General features: G+C 32.3%; 1 protein-coding gene across 1 annotated transcript in view; it reads right to left on the bottom strand.

Moving 5' to 3' along the window:
* Positions 1 to 20,396, bottom strand: part of SMCHD1 (structural maintenance of chromosomes flexible hinge domain containing 1) — a 175,424-nt gene that overhangs the window by 32,329 nt on the left and 122,699 nt on the right. The window contains exons 33-37 of the mRNA XM_044666720.1: positions 12,600 to 12,715; positions 11,694 to 11,758; positions 10,518 to 10,605; positions 9,656 to 9,787; positions 7,617 to 7,769 (exon numbers count right to left, since the gene is read on the bottom strand). Of these exons, the coding sequence (XP_044522655.1) occupies positions 7,617 to 7,769; positions 9,656 to 9,787; positions 10,518 to 10,605; positions 11,694 to 11,758; positions 12,600 to 12,715 (554 nt within the window). The remainder of the gene's footprint in view (positions 1 to 7,616; positions 7,770 to 9,655; positions 9,788 to 10,517; positions 10,606 to 11,693; positions 11,759 to 12,599; positions 12,716 to 20,396) is intronic.

Genomic DNA, 20,396 nt, shown 5'->3' with positions numbered 1-20,396 from the left:
CCCTACCCTGACTTCTCACATTTTATTTTTTCAAATTTCCTTTATCAAGTCTCATTTTCCTGATTTGGAATTTGGGCTCTGACAAAATAGGATTGAAAGAAGCAGACAGCTAAAGTTACAGAATAGGAAAAAGGAAGTAAAGGTAAAATATCCATGTATATCTGACATCTTGGATACTGAGAAAGTATGCCATGGAATGATGTATATTACTGGAAAAGTGAAGTCATTTTGAGAGGAGGAGAAGAAGCAGTAATAAAATCTGTGGCCTTGGTCAGCTATTAATCCTGGTACTTTCACATAAAGATATTAAAGGATCGGGAGCAGCTAAGTGGCTCGGTGGTTAGAGAAGCAGGCCTGGGGATGAGAGGTCCTGGGTTCAAATTTGATTTCAGAAAAATCTTAACTACCTGACCCTGGGCAAGACACTGTTAACCCCCCATTGCTTAGCCCTAATCTCTCTTCTGCTAGGAACTGACTCTAAGACAGAAAGTAAGAGTTAAGAAAAAATAAGAAAATAAGAAAGGAATAGACTTGTACAAATTAAAAAAAAAAATAGAAAAACCACCTTTTCAGTTACACAAACATGCTGGAACCAAGACTGTCTGAATACCTGGCCATTGGCTCCAAACCATGCTGCTTCCACTTACCTTACCATCTTTGCCTCCTTCTTTCCTTCAAGATTTTTGGACTCTAGCCCTAATACCACCTTGAGCTCTGATAGTTTTCTCCTAATGTTGTCAAGAACCAAGATCTCCCTCTAAATTATGACTTTATCCCAAATGCCGCAAACACCTATATAGTGCCAACACTTCTCCTCCACTTTCCAGTTTCTTTTAAGGTAACTCAGAATATGGAAGCTCCCAAGGGGTAAGAACTGTCTGGATTGCTTGTAATTGTATTTGTAATGCTTATTATAATAGCCTCTGGCACATAGTAAGGATCAGGCTAGCCCCATAAGCTATTGCCCTTATATCCCTTATTTCTTTCACAATCAAATTTCTATGATATTTGCTTTTATTTCCTCAACTCCTACTCATTTCTCATTACCGTCTGATCTAGTTTTACAGACCCTATGCAACTGAAACTGCTTTCTGTGCTAAATTGAACAGTTATTACTCAGGTTTCTTTATACAAGACTTCAATAATGTCCAATATTGTCAACCATGCCCATTTTTTCTCCTAATTCATACTATCTCTTTGAAGTCAAAAGGAAAAGATACTAAGTGTCAGGGAGATCTAAGTTTGAATCCTGTTCTCAAACTCTGACTAACTGTGTGACCGGGGCAAGTCACTTAATCTTTCTGTGCCTTAGTTTCCTCATCTATAAAATGCAGATAAGAAATGCTCTTACTTCATAGGGTTGTGAGAATCAAACGAGTTAACAGATGCAGTGTTATGTAATGCTAAACATTATTATTGATCTCTCAGCCTCTAGTCTCTTTCCCCATCTACTTCTTCTCCACACACAGTTATCAAATTGATACTCCTAAAATATAGAGCTGAAACCATTTTATGTTTCTACTCAAAATTTTCAATGACCCTGTTCTGCCTCTAGGATAAAATTAAAAATTCTGAGTTTGGCTTCTGAGGATTATGTCACTTTTTGTACTTTTATCCCCAGCATTTTGTATAGTGCCTGACATGCAAAATGCAATCGAATATTTTACTGATAGGGGCAAAATTTTGTAATGTTATTCTCTTGGAATCCTGATCTTTCTTCAAGATAGATTGGGGGAAAGGAGAAGAAATTCTAAGTCTGTTCTTGGTGTTCATTGCTAATGCAACTTCTATTGAAATTACTTTTTGTCTTTTTATATATAACTTAAGTGCATACATAATGTTATAGTTATATCCTTTTCAGCCCTCTCCAAAGGCTCCCCAAATAAGATAAGTTTCTTGAAAAAATAGTAGCAATAACCACACAACTTGTATTTAAATAGCAACTATTCTATGCCAGGCATAGCTAAGCACTCTACAAAATACTGTCTCATTTTATCCTCACAAAAACCCTGAGGGAAACTGAAGGAAAAGGATTTAAATAACTAGTCAAGTTCACAGAGAGTTTGAGATTGGATTTGAATGATGGCCCAGGGCTCTAACTTCCTCAAAGGGTCTTTGTTTTCATATCCAGAGTGCCTTGAACATGGTACTGAAAGGCACATATTCTCAAGAGGGTACTTATATTTACTGTTTATAAAAACTTACCTTTTCTAGAATAAAAAAATCTTAAAAGCTCTCCTTACAAACAAGTTTTCTATCATGTATACTGAATATAATAAGATTCCTTAATATATAATCTAGATACCTTTTCATTCATATTATCAAAAGAAGTACAAGACATATTTATATGCTCTTTCAAAAGGCTGTGCTACAGAGTTGACAGTGGAAAAGATTCCCTATAAATGGTAAGGTCCTCCAGAACCCACCAGATAACAGTATGTCAAGAAAATAGAAAATTCCAGAATATTAGGTGACCTCTTTGATAAAATCCATAATCACGTAAGAGGAATTACACAAGAAAAACTAAATGGATGAGAAAAATTTACCACCTAGACAAGGATATATACCTAAATGAAGCAGTCCCATGGTTATTTAATTATGTTGGACAGGTAATAGAAATAAATAACAAAAACTCGACAAGAGGAAGAAAACAGCTTAGATTTTTTTTTCATTTAAAAATTTTTATTTTTTAGAATAGTTAACATGAAACCATCTTAGATTTTATAATGGGAGCTATAAAGCATTCTTAATGATCCCAAACTTCTTTCTGACACAAAAAAATTTTTAATACCAATATTCTATCTGTCATGTCTGAAGAATTAAACTTAGTTAACAATCTAAAGGCAAGTGAAGGATACAGATACATCCTGGGTGTAGTTGATCCAATCTGATTCCAAAAAAGTGGTAGCTGACTTGTATGCAAGAAATGACAATAAAGATATGGAAGAAATGTGTACTTGGAAAAGTGAATGGAGAGGTTGAGTGAAGGATAACAATCTAAATCTAGAACTGATAACCAATGGAATATTAATTGAAGTAAAAGGAAGGCCTTCAGTATGTTATTTGGATCCTTTGCAGAAGATTTATGGTGAAACTAGAATAGAACATGATGAGAAGGTATTTGAGAATTGCAATCTGTACTTGGTAGAATTTCCAACAATGATCATATCGACAAATTCATTGAAAGGTTTGTATATTATTCCCTAGCTAGAATGTGTAAGCTCAATTTGAATAGGTTTTGTTTTCTCAATAATTTTCATAGCTCTCAGATTTAAGTACTGTATTCTACAAACATTAAATTCTTAATACATTATACAAAATCTTTTGTGGTTGAAAAGATAAAAAAAATTTGAGAAATTAATTACATTTAAAATTATGCATGTTAATTTTTAACAAAATATTAGGCAGTTATATCAAAAGAAGAATTGCATAAATATCTAGTGAGAAATAAAATTTGTATAGCAGAAAACACAAATCTTACATTTATTGTTCCAAAAACCCAGAATATAAGAGTGGAATTTTTTAAGTTACCTGTTTCTAGAATTGACTCCATGTTACAAGTGGAACTAGTGACCTCTAGTGATTACACAATAACCAACAAAATGTAGGTCCTAAGCATACAATTACTGGAGAAAACCAGATGCTATCAACCTTATTATATATTCAGGCTGAATATTCAAAGCAGGTTCTGGGGATCCAATGTCAGTTAGAAGGGTACAAACAAAAATTTATTTATTGTTATAGTCATTAAGTCAATAATCTAGATACACTTTTTTCAAGTTTTCAAGACCTTCCCTTTTTTTTTTCCCAAGATAAGAGAAATCATTCAAATTGGTAACAAATATCAAGAAAATGTGGTAATATTTTATGCCGTTACAATTCCTCAGGCTATTTAATTGTATCATTTGCTTGACACTTAGAAGTGATTCTGGTTTTTTAATTTGTTTTGTGCATGCTTGAAATAAATGTAAACCAATTTTAGTAAAAATTAGATTAATTGATTGGGTTTCTGAAATGTTAACAAAAAGTCTGATGAAGCCTAAAATAATTCAAATTGCTTTTTGAGACAATTTGTATTATATAAATTGTTGAGGACTCTAATTTAATTTGTAAAATATTCTTTTGCAAAAGAACTTTAGTTTCATGATTATTCTCCTAGGTTTAAAAAATAACATGCAGATTTTAAAAACTTTTTAATTTAAAACTTAATTTAATTAAAAAATTTAAACTCTATATGCTATTTTAAAGAAGCATTCTTAATAGTAAGATTATGAAAGATTAGCCATGTATTAAAATTTAAAATAGCATTCTTCTTGGCAAGGAAATGTAATTCGTCCCCTCAACCCCCCGAAAAAGTTTTCCTCTCATTCTGATTTCCCAAATAATGTTTGAACGAATTTAATTATAAAATATCTTATTAACTATTAGAAAAGAATGTTGAATGCAGGGAAGAAGAAGGGGACATAACTATTTTAAAACTTTGACAGAGAAAAGATAACAATGAAAAATAGGAAATCTTCAAACTTTAAGAATGGTGAAAAGAATTCTTGTAGAGGCACACACTGAACTGAAAGATTTCTGAGGTTCCTTTGGTATGTAGATTGATAATGATAAAACAGATTAAACATGGGGGCAGCTGGGTGGCTCAGTGGATTGAGAGCCAGGCCTAGAGACTGGAGGTCTTAGGTTCAAATCTGACCTCAAACACTTCCTAGCTGTGTGACCCTGGACAAGTCACTTAACCCCCATTGCCTAACCCTTCCTACTCTTCTGCCTTAGAACCAATAAACAGTACTGATTCTAATATGGAAGGTAAAGGTTTAAAAAAAAACATTAAACATGCATAATTATTTTATCTAACCTTTATTTTTCTCACTAAAAGTCACTGTCTTCCTTCCTGATTTGATGGGATTTTTTTGCAAATCAAAACAACTCCAAGGACCACCTCACACCTAGCAGATTGGTCAATATGATGGTAATGGAAAATAATAAATGTTGGAGGGGATGTGACAAAATTGAGACACTAAAACACTGCTGGTGGAGTTGTGAATTGATCCAAACATTCTAGAAGGCAATTTGGAATTATGCCCAAAGGGCTTTATAAGAATGCATACCCTTTGATACAGCAATACCACTACTAGGTTTATACCCCAAAGAGATGATAATGAAAAATGTTTTTACAAAAATATTCACAGCCATACTCTTTGTGGTGGCAAAAAATTAGAAAATGAGGGGACGTGTCCATTGATTGGGGAATGGATGAACAAATTGTGGTATGTGATGGTGATGGTATTCTATTGTGTAATAAATGATAAACTGCTTAATTTCTATGTGGACTGGAAAGACCTCCACAAAGTGATGTGGAGCGAAATGAGCAGAGAACCAGGAGAACATTATACTCATGAACTGAAACATTATGGGATGATCATATGTAATCAACTTTGCTACTACTAGCAATGCAATGATCCAGGGCAATCCTCAGAGATTTATGAGAAAGAAAGCTATCCCCATCCAGAGAAAGAACTCTGGGAGTAGAAATGTAGTAGTTTCTCCAAATTAAAAATCACTTAAATTTAACATATATATTTATAGCAGCATTTTTTTTGGTGGAAGCAAAGGACTGTAAATAAAAGTGATGCACAAAGAAAAGAAAATAGCTAAAAAAAAATGTGGTACATTAACATAATGAATATTATTGTGCCATAAGAAACAATGAAAATGAAAAATGGAGAAACAGATAAATTGATGCAAAATGAAGTAAAATAGTGTAAAAATAAAATGACTTAACTACAGTATGTAAACTAGAAAAGTAATACAACACAACAATCAAAAGAGAATGTTGCATAAGGAAAAAAAGCTTGATATGAAAAGAAGAAATTAAGAGAAGATATTAACTCTAAATTCTTTATAGAGGTGGGAAGTCTACAGGTGTGAAATAGTGCATATGTTTTCAAACTTTTTCAATGCCTTAAAATATATATTCTTTTGGGTCAGCAGGAGGCTTAGTAGATAGAGAACCAGGCCTTGGAGATGAGAGATCCTGGGTGGAAACACTTCCTAGCCATAGAGCCCTGGACAAGTCAAGCCCCATTGCCTAAGCCTTATTGTTCTTTTACTTTGGATCTGATACATAGTATTAGTTCTAAGACAGAAAGTAAAAAAAAAAAAAAAAAAGAAAAAGTCCATTTGGAAAAGCCAAAGTTAAAGAATAGCAAAATAATTAATTAAAAATGATAAAAGAAGGAGGTCTAGCAGTACTGGAATTTAAACTGAATTATATAAAGCAATGATTATCAAAACCATCTAGTAGGGGGGTTAAGAAATAGAAAGGTATATCAGAGGAACAGAATGTATACATATAACAAAGAGTAATAAAAGATTATAGTAACCTTCTATTTGACCAAAGTATAGATCTAAATCTACTGAAATAAGAAATCATTATTTGGTAAAAATTGCTGGGACAACTGAAAAGTAATTTGGCAAAAACTAGGTATTGAGCTTTATCTTTCACCATTTCACTAAGATCAAAATAGATACATTATCTAAATATAAAAGAAAATGTCATTACAAATAACATTACCTATCAAATTTATGGACAAGAAAGGAATTAATGAGTAAACAAGAGCTGGAGAGCACTGTGAGAAGTAAAATGGATAATTTTGAATACATTAAATTGAAAAGTATTTGTACAAACAAAACAAATGTTTCCAAGGTTAGAAGGAAAGCAGAAAATAAGGAAAAAATTTTCAGTCTCTTGGATAGAGGTCTCATATCTAATATATATAGAGAGAATTTCATCAAATTTACGGGAATAAGAGCTATCCCACAATTGACAAATGGGTAAAAGAAATGAACAATTTTTTGATGGAGAAATCAAAGCCATATGTAGGCATGTGAATAAATGTTCTACATCACTAATGATTAGAGAAATGCAAAGCAAAACAACTCTGAAATATCTTATACCCATAAGATTGGCTAATATGACATTGCGAAATGACAAATGTTTGAGATGTGGGAAAATGGGGAAACTAATACACTGCTGATGGAAATGTGAACTAATCTAACCATTTTGGAAAGCAATTTGGAATGATACCCAAAATTATAAAATTGGGTATACCCTTAGACCCTGCAATAACATTGTTGAGTCTGTTCTCCAAGGAAATCAGGGGAAAAGTACCTATAGGTCCCCAAATATTTATAGTTTTCTTTGTGATGGCAAAAAAATCAAAATTGAGGGGATGTCCATCAGTTGGAGAATAGCTAAAAAAATTGTGGCATATGTGTGATGGAATTCTACTGCCCTTTAAAAACAATGAACAGGTTAAATTTTTTTTTAAACTTGGAAAGAACTAGATGGGATAAGTAGAACCAAGAGAACATTATATACAGCTACAGATTTATTACTGGAAGAATAACTTGTAAATGTTCAACTCCAGAAAATAAATTGAAAAATGAAAACATGAAAGACACAACCTGTATCTATAACATCTATATATCTGGATCCATTTTCTTCTCTATCTCTATCTGCCAGATGATACCTTCTGTGGGATGGGGAGGGGAGGAAGGAGCAAGAGTTACCTGAAAATAAACTGTATTAATAAAGGTTTTTTAATTACCTTGATTTCAGCTGATCCCTTGATAAATGGAAATTCAACCATTCTAACTTTCCCATTAAAAAGTGGAATCTCAGTATCTTCTTCGTTGGAACTTTTAATTTTAGCAATTATCTTGCCAATCAAATTAGTCCCAGTACGATTATTATGTTCATCCTTAAATTAAAGAAAGTTATAGTTGATTAGAATAATCTTTTTTTGGGGAAAACCTGTTAAGAGATATGCAAGTGTCATATATATTGAATTTTATATAGTACTTCAAACATGAACTCATATTTGCCTTCTGATAGTCACAGCCCAAACATTAAAAAAAATAGTTCAAAAGAAATGAAAAAAGCATAGAGTAATGGGAGACAATGAAAATTAATATACTACACAAATGTCTGGAACTTCAAATTTTACCTGTTGATTCTGACATCACCAAACTGCATTCGTTAATCTCCTAGGAAATGATTTATTCTCCTCTTTTTTAAATTTAATTTTCTACCAAATATAGTCAATAAGTGTGTTCCTTTTCATTAAGAACAAGGAACTACAGTTAAAAAAGCATTGTGGAGGGGCAGTTAGGTGGCACAATGGATTGAAGAGTCCAGCCTAGAAACATGTGGTCCTGGGTTCAAATCTGGCCTCAGACATTTCTCAGCCATGTGCCCTTGAGCAAATCTGATCTAAAGGCAATAGGGCACTATTAGAATTCATTGAATAACAAAGAAGATCATTTTGGCAAAAAGGCATTTAACCTACATGGCTTTATTTGTTAAATTGGGGGTAGAGGGTTAGGGAGAGGAATCCAAGATAATTTCTTTGGTTCTTGCCAGTTCAGCGTCTATCATTGAGGGCAGCTAGGTAGCACAATAGATAGAGCATCAGGCCTGAATAAGGAGGACTTGGGTTCATATGTAGCCTTGGCCACTTCCTAGTTATGTGGGAAATACCTTGACCCAAACTGCCTAGCCTTTGCTGCTCTTCTGTCTTAGAATGAATATGTAAAATGCATCATCAAATAACACAAGTCATTATTATGTTTTATATAGTATTTAATATGGCTACTGATTATATATATACACACATATGTGCACACACACTGAATATATAAACTGATAATCTACATGGAAGAAATTTGAAGATTAAATGTTGAACAATTACTTATTAGAATGCTTAAGATAACATTTTAAAATAAAACTATACTACCTCAAAATACCTTTAGAGTTCTCCCAACTATCAAGTTGATACATGCTTCAAAAATTCATATTAATTTGCAGCAGTTTGGAAAATCATATAACTCAGCTTAGCAGAACTATGTATAAAAGATACTCTATTACCTTTTTTTTAGACCCTTACCTTTTGTCTTAGAATCAATACTGTGTATTGATTCCAAGGCAGAAGAGCAGTAAGGGCTAGGTAATGGGGACTAAGAGACTTGCCCAGGGTCACACAGCTAAGAAATGTCTGAGGCCAGATTTGAACCCAGGACCTCCCATCTCTGGGTCTGGCTCTCAATCCACTGAACCACTTAGCTGCCCCCAAGATATTCTATTACTTAAACATGTACACATACACACACATAATATATGTCCCCACTGGGACAAGATACTGCAAATATTATATAAACTTTGAATAAGGGTTTGTTTCTCCTATGATAAAATATATGAATTTTGTAATCTTCACAACAACTTTTTAGATAGGCTTTTCAATCCCTAAACATGTCAGTTCTTAGCTCTTCTGAACAATATAGCTGAGATTAGCTAATAAAGTATTTCTGGATAAATTATTATAGCTACCATGGCTTGCCAAAACTCAATTATTACGGGGTCACCTATATTGCTTTATAAAGTACCTGGCTAGTTTGGACTGCAAATGTCTAAAAATGGATAATCAAGAACAGAAGATTCACTGAATAATCATAACATTATCAAATTACTCTATCAGAGAAAGAATTATATTCTTATTATTCTAAAAATCTCATATATTCCTCTCAACACATTTAATATAAAAAACCAGTGTGATTATCTTGTGATAATTTTATAAAAGGCAAACATTACCACGATATTGAGGGATAGGTCTTTCACTAAGGTCCTATTGGCAATAGGTGGAACATTAGAAACAGCCGGGGTAGATGGTAGACAATCTGGAACTAACTTGACTGGTTCATTAGGTATGACATCAATTAATATCTTAGGAGAGGAAAACAGTGCAATTAACAATATGATCACATATGTATATATCCCAGATAAGAAATGAAAAATAACAGTTTGTAAAAATTTTAAGTTTTAACATTTATTTACTTTAAAATATTTTAAAAGAAATAAGACTAAAATAAAATATCTGACACCGAAGCAGAAAAATGTATTTTTTTAAAACTATTAACTTAAAATAAGTTTAAAGAATTAATGCACTGTGATTAGTGGTTCCTAAAAGCTTACATTTGTACTGTTTTCTAACAGGGGAAAATTATAAATTTTAAAAAATTTGAAAATTAACTTAATCATGTGGAATTTCAATTATTTACAATATATAGTAAACTAAAACGCTCTTGAAGTCTATTATTTGGAATTTTATTTACTAGTATTTTCTAAAACGTTATATAAAATATCAATATACATGAAGTTTCATTTATTATACTATAGCCAGGTTAGGTTAATACTCAATAAATATTTCTTAAAATTCATGATTCTGAGGATCCCTAAAATTCTAATGTGCCTTTTGAAATCAAATAAAATCAAGCATATGGGAAATAAGATAATCTAAAATAATATTTTATCATTTTCTAAATTTACAAGGTTTAAAAATTGATAATACACATAGAATATATATGGTCAGAATAAGAATATCAAGTCAATTCCAAAATTTCAGTTCTTAATTAGGCTGCACAGCACACTGAATACATAAAAACTAAAGACAAACCTGGTCACTGTTGAGAATAGTAGATTTGTCAACTGTAAAGGCAAACTGGATGTAATAATTTCCCGCTTTGTTTGGAATCACTTTATCCCTAAGACAAAGGATTAGAAATTTTATAGTTAAATGAAGAGAGAAATTTAGAGTTTGTACATGGTTCCCCCATCCCCTTAAAAATCTATAAAAGAGAACTGAGTAAAAGTAGAACATTACTGAATACTTCTTGACTATCAAAAATTCTGCCTCCTGTTTTTCTTTGTAGAAATATCTGTTCTTGATGGAAAACATTCCTGTTCAGACTAGAAAAATAGAAGTCTGCAAAAGCCTGATTTATTTTTAGAAATTTGAAGACTCTTTTTGTGATTTTAATTAATTTTTGTTCATTTTTTTGTAAAATAAAAGAAACTTCTCAATATTCTAAATGAGATCTGTATTTTACATAGTCATAGGATTTGTTTCGATTCTCCTATTTTGTTTCTCATCTTTTCTCCAAGATTTTTCTACATTTTTTTCTCCAAGATTTTTCTACATTTCCAAAATTCACTAATATAAAAAAGAAATGACATTTTATATTTAAACAACTACTGTTCTTTTCCTAATTAACAACTTTAACAAACTTTGTTTTAAAAAATATATTATGTTCTAGGGCAAGTAGGCAAGGCCCAGGCTCCAAACCACTGGTATTCCACTTTTTCTACAGTATTATGTATTAGGTTCTCTTCTCTTTCATGCAATATTATTTGACTTGATGACTTTAGAAACTCCCATCAATTCAACTATCATCTTCTACTGATGATTCTTAGATCCTAACTTTTATATCCCTGGTTTCTCTACTTAATCATTTATCTCCAATTGCTTCTTAAACGTTTTGAACTAGACCTATAGCTGTATAAAACCCTTCACACATTTTTTTTGTCAACTCTTTGCTATTATTGTTAATGGCACCACCATCTTTCTCATCAATCATCAGGATTCACAACATTAATGTTATCCAACCCTTATCACCTTCATGCATCCCTACAATTAATGGAACCAAATATTGTCCTAAACATGCTATCATGGAATATTTTCTCAGGGTGGAAAGAATATTTTTTTTCAGGGCAACCCAATTTATGACAATTATTCATTAGTAAGTTACAAAAAAAAAAAAAAAAAAAAAAAAAAAAAAAAAAAGAGAAATACCTGAAATAAAAGAAGCCTTCCTCCTTGTCATTTTCCTTTATTTTACTACAATTAAATGTTTCTACCTGAAGAGAAAAGCAAACATTTCAAATACCAAAGCTAGTATATGGGACAGCTCATATTAAAAATATAAATAAAGATGATATAAATTATGCCAATAGGGATAGTATATGTTTATAATGCTATATGATATGCACATATAATATCATATAGCATTATTCTGGACAATAGCACTTAGCAAAAAATGCCTTTTTTTTTTAAAGCCAAAGGAACATTGTTTAGATTAAGTAATCTTATACATAAAATATACAACTTTAATTATTGTGTGGCTAGACTGATAGGAATCTTAAACAACTGAAGAATTTGCAGAGGGTAAAGATATTTCTTCTCTAAATTAGTCAATACCTCTTCAAATGGTTATAAGTCTAAGGTAGGAAAATATAAATTTGTAGAGATAAATGGTTAGGAATAAAGATTTCTGTTGGGATGGATATTAGGATCAGATGACCAAATTTCTCTAGAACATGTGATAAACTTGTTAAAGGATACAATTCAATGGGATACAAAAAAAACCCCTGTATTCTTGAAATATTCTCCCCAGAATACTACTTCATATGCAACTGTCATTCAATCCTTTGAGGAAAATCAATACATGTCTGTTCACATTCTTTCTCATCTTTGAATCTACTCCTACACAAAATCACTTGAAGATGTTGATGACATTTCAGAGAAAGTGTTGTTCTAAGAGATGGCATCAACCAAATGGATAACATTATTTTAAAAATTAAGAAAATTTCTAAATATTCCAGTTAGTGTTTTCATTTTAAAACTATCAAGGAAAAAGAGTTATATTACAATTTCTAAGGGGCCACTTTATATGTAAAGATTATTTTTCTAGTGACTTACATTAGCTGGTTGTCGGTTTCCACTGCCTGGGAGTTTCCACATTTTCATAGAAATTCGTGTTGGATTAATATTCTTAATTACACTCTCATCTTCAGAAATAACACTAACCATGAAATCTGTCAGAACAAACAACATTTCTATTTTTCTTGGTCTAATTATGCAACAACATTTTTCTACTGCACTTCATTATAATTCTGGGAGTCGAGCTATATAACAAGTTTTAAAAAACTTTCATATAAGTATATGCTTAATTAACTTCTTAAAAATACTGATACATACCAATCAAATGATATTAAAGTGCTTTACAAACCACAAATTGATTCTCTAGGATTTTTAAAGTAGATCATCATATCATCTGCAAAGAGTGATAGCTTAGTCTCCTCCTTGCCTATTTTAATACCTTCAATTTCTTTTTATTCTCTAATTCCTACTGCTAGTGTTTCTAGTACAATGTTAAATAACAGAGGTGATAATGGGCATCCTTGTTTCACACCTGATCTTACTGGGAAGGCTTCTAATTTATCCCCATTGCATATGATGCTTATTGATGGTTTTAGATATATACTGTTTATTATTTTTAGGAAAGGTCCTTCTATTTCTATTCTTTCCAGTGTTTTCAATAGGAATGGGTGTTGTATTTTGTCAAAGGCTTTTTTCAGCATCTATTGAGATAATCATGTGATTTTTGTTTGTTAGCTTGTTGATATGGTCAATTATGTGGATGGTTTTCCTAATGTTGAACCATCCTTGCATTCCTGGTATAAATCCCACCTGATCATGATGAATAACCCTCTTTATCACTCGCTGGAGTCTTTTTGCTAGTATTGTATTTAAGATTTTTGCATCTATGTTCATTAGGGAGATTGGTCTGTAATTTTCTTTCTCTGTTTTTGATCTAACTGGCTTTGAGATCAGTACCATATTTGTATTATAAAAGGAATTTGGTAGGACCTCTTCTTTGCTTATTATGTCAAATAGTTTGTATATAGTATTGGAATTAGTTGTTCTTTGAAGGTTTGATAGAATTCACTTGTGAATCCATTTGGTCCTGGGGATTCTTTCTTAGGGAGTTCTTTGATGGCTTGTTCAATTTCTTTTTTTGACATGGGATTATTTAACTATTCTATTTCTTCTGCTGTTAATCTAGGCAATTTGTATTTTTGTAAATATTAATCCATCTCACCTAAATTGCTATATTTATTGCCATTAAATTGGGCAAAATAGTTTTTAATGATCGCCTTGATTTCCTCTTCATTAGAGGAGAGGTCTCCCTTTTCATCTTTGATACTGTTAATTTGGTTTTCTTCTTTCCTTTTTTTTAATTAGATCGACCAGTACTTTGTCAATTTTATTTGTTTTTTCAAAGTACCAGCTTCTAGTCTTATTTATTAATTCAATAGTTCTTTTACTTTCCATTTTATTGATTCCTCCTTTAACTTTGCAACAATTCACATAAGTCTTCCTAGGTTCTTCTAAAACTATCTCCTCATATCATTTCTAACAGAAAAGTATTTCATCACAATCAATAACTTGTTTAGCCATTTCCTAGTTGATGAAAGTATTTTTGTTATAAATATTTTTGTATACAGGATTCCTTTTCTCATTTCTTTGATAATATAACTAGTAGGGATATTGCTGGGTAAAAGAATAAGCAGTTCTATGACTCTTTGGGCATAGTTCCAAATTATTCTCTAGAATAATTAGACCAGCAATAGGGTATAAGTGTACTTATTTTTTTCGCATTGCCTCCAACATTTGGCATTTTCCTTTTCTGTCATCTTAGCCAATCTTATGAGTATGAGGTATTACTTCTGGGTGGTTTTAATTTGCACTTCTCTAATTATCAGTGATTTGTAGCATTTTTCATATGACCATTCAGTTTCAAGTTCTTCTTCTGAAAACTACCTGTATATATATGCTTCAACAATTTGTAATTGTAGAATGTTTCATTTTTATAAATTTTGTTCAGTTCCCTATATATTTGAGAAATAAGCTATTTTTTTAGAGAAATATGCTGTAAAATTTTTTGACCTAATTCCTCCTTTTCTCCTAATTTTTGCTGCACGGGTAGCAATTCATGATCTCAAAGCAAAAGCAGAAATAAATGATCAAGGAAAATTCTGTTTGCTAAAAAGGACCATAGACAATAAAGCAATATATATATATATGTGTGTGTATATATATATATATATATGTCAAATGATATTTCATATAAATACTTTAACAAGAAAGAAAGGAATGGTCTTTGAAGTATTAAGAGTAAACATTTATTGAAAACAAAATAATCCAATCCTAAAAAATAAATGAGAAAAAGAATAAGCGATAGAAATGATAATTTCATTAAAGAGAATGACAACAATGAGAAACATACAAAATTTTTTGTTATGAAGATATTAGGTTGAAATATATATCTCTAAAAGCAAAGACCCTTCACTGAATATAATTTTTATTGAATTATGGAATGAAAAGGGTATTTAGTATTTCTACTTTTCTATGTGTTTGTGAGATTTTTGTGCCCTAATACACAGTCAATTTTTGTAAAGGTACAATATACAGTTTAGGGAAATGTATATTCCTTTCTATTCCCATTCAATATTCTCCACAGGCCAATCATTATCAAAATTTTCTAAAATTATTATTCTCTTTCCTTCCTTTCTTGTATATTTTTTAATTATAATTATTTAGATCTGAGGAATAAATTTAAGTCTTCTACTATACTTTTAATGTTATATTTTCCTGTAATGTAATTCATTTAAGCTTCTTAAAGTGTTTATAGGAAATATCACTTGACATATATATTGCTTTATTGTCTATGGTCCTTTTTAGCAAACAGAATTTTCCTTTATCATTTATTTCTGCTTTTGCTTTGAGATCATGATTACTAACCCTGCCTTTTTTACTCCAGCTGAAGCATAACATTATTGTAACTCTGTGTATGCTTTTTAATTTCAAGTGTATCTCTTATAAAACATATTGGATTCTAGTTTCTAAACTATTCTACTAACCTCTTTCATTTTTATGGGTGAGTTAATTCCATTCATATAAGATTGCTAAGAGTATGAATTATATGTCCCTCCATTTTAATCTCTTCTATTTATCTTTCTCTTTTTCACCCTGCTCCCTCCATATAAGTCTGTTTTGTCATCCTTAATCTACCATTCCTGTTATCATTCCTTTCCTCTTTCCCTCCTACTTGCCTGTTAAGTAAGATGATTTTCTATACACAATTCCATGTGTATATACCAGTGATGGGCAAACTTTTTAAAGAGCGGGCCAAAGGAAAGGAAATGCTCATCTGTCAGTCTGTTTCTAAGGCTACTCTTTCGAAGTTTCATTGTATTGTATCCTACTCATTGTATTCGTCAGATTAGGAATAATGTTGCAGGGCAGATAGAACATTTCAAGGGGCTGCATCTGGCCCACAAGCCATAGTTTACCTATCACTGGCATATACAATATAACTTCCTTGAAACAGTTCAGATAGCAGTGAGTTTCACACATAGCTAGCTCTTCCCTTCTCATTTTTCTCTCTATTGTGAAAACTTCTTTACATGCATCTTGTTAGGTAATTTTCTCAATTTCCACTGCCCTTAGCCCTTCTCCCAGTGCATTCTTCTTTTTGACCATTCTAGTCTTTGTTATGTAATCATCCCAACAAAGCAGACTCAGATCCATGCTTCTAAGTAAATTTCTTCTAGCTGCTCTAATATCAATAATGTTTTTAGGGATTACATGTAGCATTTTCATAAGATGAGATGTAAACAGTAAATTTGCTAAATTGGTGTGAGTTTTCACCTTTTTATGCTTGAGTCTTGTGTTTGAATGCAAATTTTCTATCTGGATTTAATCTTTTCATCAGGAATTCTTAAAAGTCTGCTATTTCATGCTCATCTTTTCCCCAAAGGATTATAATTCAGTTTTCCTCAGTAGGTTATTCTTAACTATAATCCTAGTTCCTTTGCCTTCTAGAAAATCATTTTTCCTCTACAATAATAGCTGCAGGGGCAGCTGGGTAGCTCAGTGGATTGAGAGCCAAGCCTAGAGACGGGAGGTCCTAGGTTCAAATCCGGCCTCAGACACTTCCCAGCTGTGTGACCCTGGGCAAGTCACTTGACCCCCATTGCCTACCCTTACCACTCTTCCACCTATGAGTCAATACACAGAAGTTAAGGGTTTAAAAGAAGAAAAAAAAAACTAAATAAATACAATAATAGCTGCTAAGTCTTACATGATCATGACTATGGATCCATAGTATTTGGATTCTTTCTTTACTTGTAGTATTTTGGCCTTACCTGGGAGCTCTAGATTTTGGCTGTAGTTTTCATTTCAGGATTTTGTTCAGGTGGTGAAGAGTGGATTCATTCAATTTCTACTTTGCCCTCTAATTCTGAGACATTAAAGTGGTTTCCCTTTATATTTCTTCAACTATGAGAGGTAGGCCTTTTCTTATTTTTAATGATGGCTTTCTGGTTTTTCATATAGTTCTTAAATTTATTTCTTATAGTCCTCAAATTATCTGTCCTAGATCTATGTTCCAAGTCAGGTTCTTTTTCCTGTGAAATATTTGCCATTATCATCTACTTTTTTCATTGTTTCTTAATGTGTCATGAAGTCATAAGTTTCTACTCAACCAAATGTTTTTAAAATTCTTTTCTTCAGTGAGGTTGTTTTTTGTTTTCACCATTTGGTCAATTCTGATTTTTAAGAAATTATTATCTTCAATAATTTTTTTTCCTTGATCTGGGACAATTCTGAAAGACATGATGGGGAATGCTATCTACTGATGGAGAAAGAACTGTTGGAGATATCTTCCAAAACAATATATTTATGGTCTTATTTTAGAGTTTACATTATGTATTAATGTGTTCTTATAACAATGAATAATATTTAAGTGTTTAAAGTATGACATTGTTTTTTCATAATTTTCTATTATCTATCTCATGTGTTTTCCCAATTTTCCCTCTACTGCTCTTATTTAATTTTAAAAATTATTCTTTTGCTTTTTTTATCTTTCTTTTGCTCTTTTGGGAATTTTTGTTGGGCTTGTGTCCAATGTTGATTTTCTCCCTACCCTAAGACTTTGGTTTTTGAAATTTTCAGGTCATTCTCTTCTTCTAAGTTTATTTTTATAGGCTCCCATCATCCCATAGCAGCTTTTTATGGTCAAGTTCTTTTTTTGTTGTTTATTTTTTCATCCTACTTCTTGACTTAGAACTTAATGACTATCCCGTTTTCAGTTTAATTTGGAGGTCTATAGGTTTTTGGTGCTTCCAAAGTCACACACCTGGAGAGACATCTGGTTGCTGCCCCCTCACATGCAATCCCCATCTACATTATGCTTCAATGTGACTGTTCCTGCTCCTCTCTGCCCTGGAATTGGGACTTGGAAACAGGTAATGGGCATCAGAGCTGCCAAATGACACTTGATTCTACTTTTTTTTTTTAAACCCTTAACTTCTGTGTATTAGTTCCTAGGTGGAAGAGTGGTAAGGGTGGGCAATGGGGGTCAATTGACTTGCCCAGGGTCACACAGCTGGGAAGTGTCTGAGGCCGGGTTTGAACCTAGGACCTCCCACCTCCAAGCCTGACTCTCAATCCACTGAGCTACCCAACTAACTACCCCTACATTCAGTTTTATAAGAGGGATCCCCTGGGATCTTCCTGTGGGTGCTGGTGCTGTTCTCCACTATTGCTTCTGTAACAACCCAGCATCATTTTCTAAGGCTCTATGTTCTTGGCTATTCCCTATCTTAGTAGCTACAGACCTCTCTGTCTTCCTAGGCTGCCCTATTTGGAAAAATTACTTACTTGATTTTTTTTTTTTGGTTCTACTGTTCAAAATTCTGTTTAGTTATTTTGTAGGCCTTTGGAGGGAGGTCAGACAATTGTCACTTTTCATTCTAACAATCTAACCCTGCCCCTACACTTTTGCTAGGAATTTTTTCTTTAGTTCTGGATGAGGTAGTTGGCACAACAGAGTGCTTAAGACCTAAATTTAAATGAAGTCTCAGACACTTTTTAGCTGTGTGACTTCTGAGTAAGCCAATGACATGCTATGTGGCTTAGTTTCCTCAAGTAAAGTGAGGGCAATAATAGCACCTAATTCAAAGGATTATTTTGATGATAAAGTAAGATAATATTTGTCAAGCACTTAGGACAATGCTGGCACATGGAGGGCACTTAATGAATCTGTGTTTCCTTCCTTCCTGGTTAAAGGCATGTGCTAGGCATTATAAATTCAAAGGCAAAGAGAGACCTTGTTCTCAAAGAGTTCACAGTCTCGTAGGAGGAGGCAACATGCAGAAACAAGAAATACATAGGATAAACTGAGAACAGTCTCAGAGGAAAAGTACTAAGACAAAGGAGGACTTAATAAAGGCTTTTTAAAGAATACAGAATTTTAGTCAAGACGTAAATAAGGTGGGGGAAACCAGGAGGCAAAAATGAGGAGGAAGAAAAAAAGTTAGTGAAAATGCCTGGAATTGAGAGAGGGTATTATTAAGTATTTTCTCACACGACTATCACAACAACCCAAATTACCTAGTTACCTGGTTGATGAAAATAAAAGGTCATTTAGATACTAATGTCATCCTGGTTGTTACTACCCTAGTTACCTGGCTGATAAAAGCAAAAGGTCATATTTAGATACTAAAATTAAGTCCTAGAGAAAAAATTTAAAAGAGGGGACATTATGAAACTTTGTCTTAATGTTTAAAAAAAAGTCCCACTTCCCTAACATGAATATAAATGCCTTGAGCTCTCAAAACTAGGGTATTTTACCTCTTTTTGCCCCTAAAGATTATCATGAAAATGTTTGTTGATCTGTGATTTCAAATCATACTCATTGAATTGTTGGGAAAAATGATAAAAAAAGGAAATAATACAATGTTGGAGATGTTGTGGGAAGACAAGACATATTGGAACACTATTAGTCAAGTAGCCCAAACATTCAGGAAAACAATTTAGGACTATGCAAGAAAAGATGCTTAACCGTTTATATACTTTGCCTCAACAATCTCTTTATTGGTCATCATATAGCCTAAGGAATGGCAAAGACAAGAAAAAGTCTTATGCATATCTAAATCTTCAATGCTCTGTTATAATAAAAAACTGAAAACAAAACAGGTGGTGCTCACCAATTTAAGGAATGTCTGAATAAACTACAGTACATTAATACACTATAAGAATATGTGAAACACGTAAGGAAATTTTGAAGAACAATATAAACAATAACAAAAATAAAAACACAAAAAGCAGCTAAATTATGATGAACAATATTGCATCTGTAGAACTAATAAAAATCACTAGTTGCTTGGGAGACAAGTCCTTAAGCCAGCGTAAGAATGTAGATGTAGTGCCTGGGCTTGGAGTCTGAAAGATCTGTGTTCCAGTGAGAAACAAACTGGAAAATATAAGTCACTAAGGAAACAAATCTTCTGTTTGGTAAAACTACAAAGCAATTTGACAAGTTAGGCTTAGATCAATACCTTAAAAATATGTGGTACAATTAATACTAATATTATAAATGCAAAACTAAGCTGAAGTTTCAACTCACACCCTGCAAATTCATAAAGACAACAAAAGGTAGAATAATCCATTTTTGAGGGGTTGTAAAAAAAAAAAGGCACACTATGCATTGTTGGTGGAGCTGTGGAACGGTATAATACTGGAAAGCAAATTTGAATTATCCCAAAAATAAGTGACTAGAAAGTCACAGAGAGATGCCATTATGAGGCCATTAACAAGAAAAAAAGATCCCATATTGTTTTAAGGGTTTTCTAAGCCTTATAGATTATT

The sequence above is a fragment of the Gracilinanus agilis genome, chromosome 1 (assembly GCF_016433145.1).
Source record: "Gracilinanus agilis isolate LMUSP501 chromosome 1, AgileGrace, whole genome shotgun sequence".
Classification (NCBI taxonomy): domain Eukaryota; kingdom Metazoa; phylum Chordata; class Mammalia; order Didelphimorphia; family Didelphidae; genus Gracilinanus; species Gracilinanus agilis.
The sequence above is the reverse complement of the archived record's forward strand: the minus strand, read 5'-3'. Positions and strand labels throughout refer to the sequence as shown.